This window comes from Pristis pectinata, chromosome 16, assembly GCF_009764475.1.
Source record: "Pristis pectinata isolate sPriPec2 chromosome 16, sPriPec2.1.pri, whole genome shotgun sequence".
Classification (NCBI taxonomy): domain Eukaryota; kingdom Metazoa; phylum Chordata; class Chondrichthyes; order Rhinopristiformes; family Pristidae; genus Pristis; species Pristis pectinata.
Genome location: NC_067420.1, coordinates 38,539,728 through 38,551,250, shown reverse-complemented (window position 1 = coordinate 38,551,250; position 11,523 = coordinate 38,539,728). Strand labels below are relative to the sequence as shown.

Here is an 11,523-nt window from a genome sequence, read left to right as displayed (position 1 = left end):
CCTCATCCAACTTCAGGTAGGAAAGGCTCCTGTGACACTATTTCATGAAACAGGGAAGTTGTGTATACTGGCCGACTTTTACAAGACGTGCATTTTTGCAAGGTTGGAATGTCTCAAAGCTCTTTACGGTCAGTGTTGTTGGCTGTCTGCTGTCCAATACATGCAGGGCAAATCAATGATTATCTGGTTCTTACTATATCATTGTTTGCTGGAACCTGGTTTACTGTGTGATTTCTACGTGACTAAGTGGACAAGTTTGTAAGCAGCTTTGTATAATTTTCCAATTGGTATCCCAGCGTTTTTAGGTCAGGAAGTGTCAAACATCACTATTAACAGTAACCTCATTCCCACTCCCAGGATATCAAGCTGAATGTCACCTCAGCCATAGTTTATAAGGATGTTGGATGAGCCTCAGGCATTTCACTCTCGGTGGTCTGATTAGACACTGCCATTGCCAACCTTGGCCTGAGAGTGGATGAAGCCTACCATGGGTTTTTCTTTTTGAGATGTCTTTCGCGAACTCTGATCAGGGAATAAATCCAGAGACAGCAGTGATGCTTAATGAGTATTGAGAGTGGTGCACACCACAGTTTATTGCAAATCAATCAGCGGTCCTCCTGAGAGGAGTCAATTTTTACTACAATGAAAAAGCAAGAGGAACGAGGGGTGGGAGAGGGAACAGGATAAGACAACATATGAGAACTTGAACAAAGAGCAAAACTAGTTAAAAATTAAATCCCATCTCACCAGAAATAATGGCATTTCTTTATTTTAACCACACCTAACCTCCAAACCATACTGTACATACACTGCAAAGACTGATCTCCTGATTAAGAACCAGATCAGGAAAAGGATTCCCATCCTCCTGGAGGAAAAAAAGTTAAAAAGATTCTATCAGCACCACACAAGAGCTTCAGATACAACACGTAGTCATTTATTCATCATGTTTTTAAACAAGTTTCAGAAGTCAATAAAATAATACCACCCTGCTGCACCACAAAAATTCCTCCATCTTCTGCCTGGGCCAATTGCTACAGATATATATTCTAATGCTTTAAAACATCCAAGTGTTGGGCAATGTCTGCACTGAGGAAACCAAGACCAAGCACCCAACGTCGGACTTGCGCACCTTCTGGCTGGAAGCAACAGAGCTGAATTTGGCCTGGTTTCACGCAAGCTGCTATGCTACTACCGTAGCAGTGAATTATTTTCCATTAATTATACTGTGGGCTGCATCAAACAAAGGTCAATGGGTACCAAATTCAGCAGTGAGTGATACTACAATGTTTTTGATGCCAGTGTTGCAGTAGTATAGCTGCAGACATTTTGGGACTCTGATATTGTGAAGAGACTGTGTTATGAAAGGTTACTTAATAAAAACTATACCATTAACTGTAAGATTTGAAAACATTATCCTAAAATATTTTATATTAAAAAACACCGTTAACCCAAAAAGTTAAACGCAATAGAACTTGTGCTTTAAAAAAAAATTTTGGAGACCCATTCCATCATTCTGGAATGGCATTCCTTTAATCATTGGGCAGTAAGTGCTCAGAGCCATGATTGCTGATCTTTCTTATGGAGAGAGATACAGGGTTAACAGACATATGAAGTCTCAAATTTCATTAACTGGTTTCAGAGACAATACTTTAGAATGTGATACTTAATACTTAAAAACCTACTCTTCTCCAGTTTTTCCCATTTATTCAAATCATGTCCAAATAGACCCCCAAGTACCTTGGATATCCAAAGCACAACAATCTAATTTAGTTGAAAATTTGACTTTCAAGGATCAGTTCCATTGTTCAAACTCTAACGTTCTGCAAACTTGTCCTTTTCTGTTCTTGCATCGTGGTGACCACACATCACTACTCAAACTTTTTAGTACTTAAATCTTTAATCAAGACTGCAATATTCTTTACTAATGAATGCAAAACCAAAGTTTAAGACATTTAAGACAACACTGGGGCGTGCAGATTTCAAATCTGCAAGGAAAGAAGCCATAAGGCAAAATACAGAATCATAAGGACTTTATTATACGAGATCCAAGATGCTAGATCACAGCTCTACTATACGTGTTAAAAAATTATCCAAGCTGGATCAGCTCTTTAAAAATAAATGCACCAAGACTCAGTACTGTGGGACATAACAGGGATGACTGGTTGTATATAGACAGGGGAATGCAGGCAGCTCAGAAAGTACTTGATGTATGCCTTCTCTGTAGTCTGGCCACACAAACCAAGGAGAACTGTGTGGAACCAAAAAAAAAATCAGAAATCCTTGGGCTTGGGTTGGCAGTGGTTGTGTTGGATTTTAAGTTTATACCTGAACTGACCTCCACATTATTCACTGCTCTATTACAGCAATTAACAGGTCCTCCAATTCTGAGGATTCTTGCCTCCAATACTTAACCTGGAGGAACATAACAAGCATAAAAGCTCAACTTGCCATTGCTGTACTCCAACTTCCTCACCGAAGAACACGAGGTGAAATACAAGGGAAAGTCAAATGGTTGGCAAACAGAAACAAAATTCCCCATGATACTGCAAGGTCTCCTTATACATTCAAAAACCACCCAAGTATTCAAGAACACTGGATGTGATTAATTCCTGGTATGAAGGGGTGGTGGTCAGAACAGAGATTTAACACACCCTAGGACTTAGAAAAATGAGAGAGGATCTGAGAAGTATGCAAGGTTCTGAGGACAGAGTAGATGTTGAGGAGTTGCCCCTCTAGCTTGAGAATCTAGAACTAGGGAGCATAACCTCAACATGGGTTGGTCATTTAGCCTTGATCTGGGGAGAAATTTCTTTATACAGGAGGCTCCTGATTTTACCCCAGTGGGTTGTGAATGTTGAGTATATTCAAGGCACAGATGACTGAAATGAAGCCTGTGGCTTTCTACACTGTTAAAAAACGACCCAATGAAAGCTTAAGGAACAATACCTCACCTTCCACCTAGGTACGCTGCAGCCTTCCAGACTCAGTATTGAATTCTTCAACATTAAGTAATGGATTCTTTTTCATTTAGATCAGAACTGGCCATGTCTGTCCATCATCATTTTGGCTTACTTTTTGTATTTGTATATGCTGGCCTGCTGGGCATGCCCCAAAGACCATTAACAACACATTATAGAAACAAAAAGCATAATCTGCTTCTAACCACTATTCCAACTGCCAAGTTAACCCATTTGGTCTCACCCTATCAAAGATATTCCCTTGTTCTAGCCACCCCTTTTCCACTGCTGAAAACTAACTTGTTTTTCCCTTTTTCTCAGTTCCATTGAAGGGTCCTGGATACAAAATGTTAACTGTTTCTCTCTTCGCAGATGCTGCCTGACCTGTGTGTTTTCAACATCTTGGTTTTGTTTCAGATTTCCAGCATTTGCAGTTTTTTTTTTAAATTTTCATCGAAATACAGGTTTTTGATCAAAAGAGCATAATATATGGATCACAAGGGAAAGTGCATTTGAGGTGGTGGTTCCTCAAAATCTAACTGAATAGCAGAAGCAGAACAGGCTCCAGGGGCTTTATGGCCAACTTCTGTTTCTATTTATGTTTTTGTAGCAGACTGGCATGAAATAGCCCAGAAAAAGCCAAGTGAGTTCAGGGAGAGAAGCTCTGATCTACAAGTGAACCTATATTGAGAAAATACTAAACATATTTGAACCAGTTTAGACAAATTTCAGTTGCAATCTGGACTGCAGTATCTGAGGCATGGTAATCTATCCAGAAGAAAATTTCTGGCATTCCAGTTGGTCAAAGAATAGTGTGGTACACTACTGACTTGAAAGGACTAGGACAAAATGTTTGATGCTTGGTTGAGTTCATTAGTCTGAACACTTCGGTCTGTTTCATCTCCACCCCCCCAAAAGGCGATTGTTGTTAAGAACCAGGGTGAACCTGGGAAGATGGATGATTATCAGGTCCTTTGACCCTCTTCCCCCACCCAACCCCTCAGTTCTCAGCTGCCTGGCTCACTGGAACAATAATTTGGGTGAGGCAGTGGAGGGTATATAATCAGTCACTGGGAAAGTGTGGAAAAGAAAGGGCTAAAAATAAAACAAAGTAGTTAATACAACTACTTAATCACACACTGGTCCCTTCACAAAGCTACAAACAGAGTTATACAGACATGATATTTGCTCTCAGCTGCCATACAGGGAGTTCCCAGGTAATGAACAAGTTCCACATTTTGTTTTTAAAATACAGACATCCATAAGTCAATTTTTGTCAATAAGTTGGAAAATATACAAAAATCACACAACATGGTAACCATATCTCCATATTATTGTAATGAATGGTATCAAAAGCACATAAGACTGATAAGAACAATTACTAAAAGTGGAAAGAGAGGAAACTAGTTTGGCTGTACCAAGGAACAAACATGTTCATATGTCAGACTTTTGAATTTAATATTATGAGAGCCTGTTCACATGTAGGGGTGTCCACAAGTTTGGCATTCGTAACCTGGAGACAGCCTGTATAACATTAATAGCAGCGATGTTTAAGCTCTATGAAAATCAAAGCTAAAAAAGGATTTAAGTGGCGATTACTCTGTGCGTCTACGTGCTGCTATTATAAAGTAGTTCGGATTATCTTGGTTTTACAAACAAATGCAGGAAAAAAAAATGGTTCATTAATTAAAAGTAGTTCCAGCATATCGAATATATACAAAATTTCAGTAGGTTACAACAGACAATTTTTATTTTCTAATTAAATTTCATCAGTGTTTCAGGTGTGGCATACGTGCAAGTTTGCAAGTTGTATCTATTGTCAATAGTCAGTGTTTAAAAAAAGCCTGTCCATTAAACTCTAAGCCCCCCCTTTTTAAAAACACACAGGAGTCTATAAGTGAAAGCAGTCATGTAAAAAAAACAGCCGAGGTATTTATTTCTTTAAATAAATACAAATTTTATAACATGAAGTAGGTGAACACCTGTCTAAAAATTCAGTTTTCTGCATTTGTTTGTGAAAACAAAAGTATTGGTGCCTTTGAATTCAAAGTGTCATGATCACTTTAATCCATTCAAAATAAATTAAAAGATTACAGATAGGCACTGGTGCAACCCCTCAGGTTTCTTTTTAAAAACAATCAATTGGCACATTCATAGAAAACACCAAGCAGAACTGAGTAACTAGCATCATAGCATGATGTAATGAAATACTTTTTTCCCCATTAATAGCCAGGGACGCAAGACACACATGACCACGTCATTACAATTAGGCATCCGCACAAAATGAACATGGAACAGGCAGCTGGGAATGTTTTTTTCCTTTTCAAACAGAAGATCGATTGCTCTATGGCACATCCCATTACTGCTCCTTCTTGTTTTCCTTCTGGTCACCCTTGGTTTCATCCAAAGTTGCTTTGTCAGGAAGGTCAGCCTTTTCTTCGTACCTGCAGTAGAGACGACATGAAAGTTAAAAGCTTTCTGAAAAAGGTCATCAATTCAGCGCTGAGACTTGGAGAACTGCCTGCTCTTCACCCGGAACCATAGCTTTCAAGAGTTGGAAACAGTGATGCAGTCTGATCCCCGATTCACAGAATTCCTGTCTTCTCAGATTAGGGACATCTCAACAAGACAACAGCCAGGATCAGAAACAAAATGTTGAAAATGAAGCAGAAGACCAATGCTGCCCACTGCTTACACCTCCCAAGAAAAGATTAATTGGGGAAAAAAAAAGTTTACCCAAAAGTCATAATGGATGAAAATACCCCCAGTGTATTAAGACCAGAAGATTCCAACTGCAATTCCTGTTACTGTATCAAATAACCCATCCGCTTCATAGACCAGTAACTAAATATTTCATGTCACTGCCACTCAGTGATGCACTAAGCAGTGACATTTGACCTCTGATGCTACAGTGTGCATTCAACCAGCTTAGAATAAGTTTTTTTTAAAATTGGGGATGGGCTTGGGTTTTGCTAACCTGTGTAGATTCTTTCAATTTAGATCAACTTCAAGTTAGCAACTGCAGTTCTGAGCTAGGCAGAGGGAAGGAGCCCAAAGTTGCCATGCCCAATATTGATCCAGTGACATCTGCTGGGAGATTATACCAAGGACAAGGGCTCTATGACAAGCTTGAATACAAGGAGCTTCTTCAATCCAACTACCTGCCCACATTCAGTATCTAGTCTCAACTTGAGCCTTGAGGTTCAATGGTAAAGATATCACCAGGGTAGGGAAGGAAAGGCCAAGAGACAGATTTGTTCTGAAACAGAGCAGTAAAAGATTAACTCCTGGACCAGTACAATATAAAAGTTCATCCAAATCACAGTTCTCGGTCAGTCAGATTTAGAACATGCAGCAAAAACACCATGGAGAAGATAAATGCAGGATGTGGAATTATTGCTCTACATCCTATCCCTGCGACATCTCAATTTTAAATTCCTGACCTTCACTTTCAAAGCCTTTATGGTTCACCTTTACCAACTGTGCAAGCTTACCAACCCCCAAATCTCTGTTGCTCCAAACCTGGCCTCTTGCTCATCAGATATTCACCTACCCTCTTCAAGCTCTCACACCATTCAATGGGATTTGTGACCTAACTCCTTTTGTCCCACATTCTTTAATGTCTTTGGTAATGTCACAGATTTAAAATTGACTTTCGGCCCATCTTGAAATGCTAGCTGGAGAGTTGCAGACCATCACCTCTGCTTACAGAATTGTGTGGTTTCCTCATTCCTGAAAGGCAAGGCTTTAATTTTTATGCCACTCCCAGATTCCCAGAGATAATCCGCTGATATTCACCATTCAGATTTGTGGATGACTGCTGATTTGAATGAAGTAAAGCTGCTCTCTGAACCAAATGCAATGACTGTATCAACTCATCAGAAAGGAAGGGTTAAAATTAGAAAGCAGATAGGCAATCACGATTATTAGATAGTCAAGTATAAGCTTGATTTATTTAGTTGGGTTATAAAATCAATTTAAGATAGATAAATGTCACAGCTTCTGATCATTAAAAATCAGACAGGGATGGTGGCAGGCCCCAAGTTCTTGCTTTTGCTTCCAGACCAACTAGAGGCCAAGTGTACTGTTCTGCTCCCAAGTCTGACAACCCTACTTGCCATCGATTCTACAGGATCTCCTGCCGCTGCAACTTCTGAAATATGGAGCACCTTCTCCTCCCACTTCCCCAGCCCACTCTCAAGTTCTGCTGACTGGTCCCATTTGATCTTGGCCGCAAGTTTGGTTTGGAGCCACAAAGTAATATGCAAGTTTCTCCCACTCTACTTAAATCACCCTGGAGTGGAGTGGGAGAAGTTTTTGAAAAGGACATTCATCACAGAAGGAAAAATTATTTACTTTTGCCTATTCATGGGTGTGGGCAGTATTTATTGTCCCAGTCTATATTCCCCTTGGATGGACTGGCTTGCCAGTGCATTTCAAAAAGCAGCCAAGAGAAAACTATAATACTCTGGGGGTCTGGAGTCTCACAGACCAGGTCAGTCAAGGACAGCAGATTTCCTTCGCCAAAAGACAGCAGTAAACCAGCAGGACTTGTGTCAACCTGGTAGCTTTATAGTCTATTTATAATTATAGCCTTTTATTCTAAAGGATACTTAATGAACTCAGTTTAAATCCCATACCTGCCACAATGAGATTGCAACAAGCCTCTGGATTAGTCCAGGCCTCTGGGTTGCCTGTCCAGGAACATAACTACATCACTATCATAGCCATTGGTGGATAGCAACCAGCAAGAGGAATCATGGTCATATTCTCTACTTCCCACAGGGAACAGCTGTAGTGTGTGCACAGCTCTTTCTGCCAGCAAGGATCAATTTTCCATTGATTAAGTATTGAACCCAAGATCTTTCTGTCTAAGACAGGTTATTAAAATTGGCACTCAGTTTAGCTGCATTAATGCATCAATCTTCCTCCCCTCCACATTTCAATTTTCATCCCTCCCTTCCTGATGAGATGACTTTATCATTACACCTCTTAAACTTAACTCAAATGGCCATCCACACACAGACTTGGATAGTGAACATGACCAAACTCTTTTGGTTGAAGAGAACGTCAAAGCCAAGCCAATTCTACATTCCTTCAAAACCCACATACGTATTTTCAATAAAACATCATTGTATAAACTATTCAAGCTGCTGCTCTGGATGAGATCAGCTGACTCCGAAGATCAAAAGTGGGATTTGTTAAAAATTTGGAGAAGTCAGTTCTCTGCATCACAATGTACACTCCACTTGTTCCAATAAACTACTCCCTAACTTGGTTAGTCAGGAAACATAAATTTTACTTGACAATTCTTCAAAGACAAAACTGCAGCCTCTATACCCTTAACTCCAAATAAAGTTCCAAGCCATCTTAACTATCTGTCTTTTTGATATCACGGCAGTGGTCTTTGGAGACTTGGAGCCATCAACACAATGGATTCAGGAATCCGCCAATTACTTCCATCATCTTAGAATGCTTAAAGGCTACTCCATCTCAACTTTAAGAATACAGTGCCAATATTTTCCATCTTCTTTTTCCACCATCCAAGCTGTAACCTCAATCTCCATGTCTGCTCTCCAGCTGCTCTGTTGATAACTGAGCATTAACTGAATTCTGTTTTCCTTTTACATCTCTTTAGAGATACTTTGCATTTATGGTGAACATGCAGAACAACTGGGCAGATAACTTAATGAGATAAACACTCATTATTTCAGAGTTAAAAACTACACATGCACAACAGAACCAACAAAAGCACCATCAGCTTCTCTATCTGGAAATAACTATCCGACATTAACAGAGCAAAATCTGGTTGCAAAAAGAAAAAGTCTGCACCAGTGGTCAGAAAAGTTTACAACTGTCCATCATTATAACTAAAAATCCTTTAAAGCCAAACTCAAGTTTTAGGTTACCACCATCTCACTGATTCCAGTCAAATGTATCCATCACGTTGTAACAAAGACATCTGATCAAAGAGGTACTTGTGATCTCTGAATGGGTATCATGATATTTTTACATCTAAATTTGAAGCAATCAAATCATAGCCCACAGAAAACACATGGCCCTTCACAACTGCATGGAGTTGTAGGTACAATGGCTTGCCATTCCTGGTATTCTGTTACTTGTGTGGCTTCCATTCTCTTTCCATTGTCATGGTAGATGCCAATCAGATGCTGGGTGGGCCTTTAAAGTGGAGATCAGATTGCATGGGCTAATGAAGCAACAGACAATTGAATACAAAAGTTAGCTTTCAGCCATTAACCCAGCAAAAGAAACACTGAGATACTTTAAATGAAAAATATGATTCTCAAAGTTGTCATTTGCTTTGGGAGAGGTGGTGGTGGGAGGAAAAAGGTAGTAGAAATGCAACCTGGTGGAGATGCCAATCATTAGTGAAAGAGTGGGACGTTCCACATTTGTTATTTCCTTGGTCTCTTTCTGATGGAATTCCAGACTGCACTGTTTCCTCATCCCTGCTCCATTCTTCCACAACAGCTTTCTTTTCCCAGTTTGCAGTCATAGAATGAATACAATGTGACACAGCTGCAGGTCACTTATCCCATTGTCTATATCACAACTCATCTGAAAGATCCATTCAACTGTCCCCATTCTCCTGCAGAATTTTCACCAATTCCCTTTCAAGAGGTATTACTGAATCAGCAATTTGCTGCAAAAATATTTGCACTATGCACTGTTTCTTTTACTACATTTTCTCACCGTACATGCCACCATATTCCTTCAGCAAGTCACCAGTTACAGATACTTTCATCAAATAGTAGATTTTTTTATATGGTACGGCAGACCATTCAGCCCATTTGAGTCAATGCTACCTTGTAGTGGAAGAATCCCATTTACCTGCTCTTTATCCACATCTTGCAAATTATTCTCAAGTGCTTTAACAAATTCCTCTTTGAAAGTTTCACTTACAGGAATTGAGACTTGGAGCACGAGCCAGAGAATTGAAAAAGAAGTGAGTCTCCTTGCTTGTGAGTTTCACTTGCAGGAATTTAAAAGAGGTAAGTCAGCTAATTGTTATTTAATAGGTGACTGGCTAATTATCAGAAGCCAATAAAAAGTTAGGGTCAAGCAGTGCAGCCCTTTTAAGAGGGGCTGCTGGTTGTCTAAGTGTGGGCTTTGGTGAGGAGGGTAAGCAACACTAAGGTGAGGGTAGGTTCTTAAATTTTTTTGTCTCTATTTTCCCTCAAAGCTTTTTAGTAATGGCAGGTGAGCTCAGACCTGTGTCATAATCCTCCTGTGCAATGTGGGAACTTGGGGAGGCTGTCAGTGTCCCTAATGACTACTTGTGCAGGAAGTGTGTCCAGCTTCAGCTCCTGACAGACCACATGACACTGGAGCTGTGTATGGATTCACTTTGGAGCATCTGCAAAGCTGAGAATGTTGTGGCTAGCACGTTTAGTGAGTTGGTCACACTGCAGTTTAAGGGCTGAGGGAAAGACAGTGAATGGATGACCAACAGGCAGACCAGGAGCAGGAAGGTAGTGTAAGAGTCCCTTGCAGTCATCTCCCTCTAAAACAGATATGTATACTGCTCTGGATACTGTTGGGGGAGATGGCAGCAATAGTCAGGATCATGAAATGGGCAGGAAAAAGTGGCAGTAGTAGGGGATTCCATGGTAAGGGGAAGAGGCAGGAGCTTCTGTGGCTGCCTCCTGGGTGCAGGGGTCAGGGATGTCTTGGAAGGTTGCAGGGCATTCTGGAAGGGGAGGGTGAACTGCCAGTTGTTGTGATGTAGGTACCAATGATATAGGGAAAAAAGTGGGATATGGTACTACAAGCTGAATTTAGGGAGCCAGGAGATAAATTAAAAAGTAGGACTAATCTTAGGATTACTACCTGTGCCATGTGCTAGTCAGAGTAGAAATAGCAGCATAGTTAGGATGAGTGTGGTTTGAGCAGTGGTGCAGAGGGAGGGTTTCAGATTCCTGGGAAATTGTAACTGGTTCTGGGGGAGGTGGGACCAGTACAAACTGGATGGTCTACACCTGGGCAGGACTGGGATCAATGTCCTAGGGGCATTGTTTGCTTGTGCTGTTGGGGAGGGTTTACCCTAATATGGTAGGGGGAATGGGAATCCATTGCAGAAAGACAGGGAAGTAATGCAGAGACCAAAGCAAAAGTTAGTGAGAAAAGTAAGAGTAGAGTACAGGAAAGTCAAATGCAAAGGACAAGTTACTACATTCTAAGAGGACAATGAGTGTAAGGGCACTTTATTGGAATGCCTGTAGTATTTGAAGCAAGGTCAGTGAACTTGTGGCACAAATCCATACAAAGGGGTATGAGTTACCACTACAGAAATGTGGTTGCAGGGTGGAACTGATTGGGAATTGAATATCCAAGGGTATCAGATAATACAGAAGGATAGGCAGGAATGTAAGGGAGGTGGGGTAATGCTCTTAATTAAGGTGAGATCAGGGTGATAGTGAGAGACTATATAAGATCTAAGGAGCAGAATGTTGAGTCCATCTGGGTAGAGATTAGGAATAGTAAAGGGAAAAAAATCACTGGTGCAAGTTGTCTTATAGGCCACCAAATAAAATTACAGTGGCAC

At 40.4% G+C, this 11,523-nt stretch overlaps 1 protein-coding gene across 2 annotated transcripts in view; it reads right to left on the bottom strand.

Moving 5' to 3' along the window:
- Positions 1 to 562: 562 nt before the first annotated feature.
- The window catches only part of hm13 (histocompatibility (minor) 13), a 55,969-nt gene continuing 45,008 nt past the window's right edge, over positions 563 to 11,523 (bottom strand). For both annotated transcript variants that reach the window (XM_052031623.1, XM_052031622.1), the window contains one exon: positions 563 to 5,401. In XM_052031623.1, the coding sequence (XP_051887583.1) occupies positions 5,317 to 5,401 (85 nt within the window). In that variant the 3' untranslated portion in view covers positions 563 to 5,316. The remainder of the gene's footprint in view (positions 5,402 to 11,523) is intronic.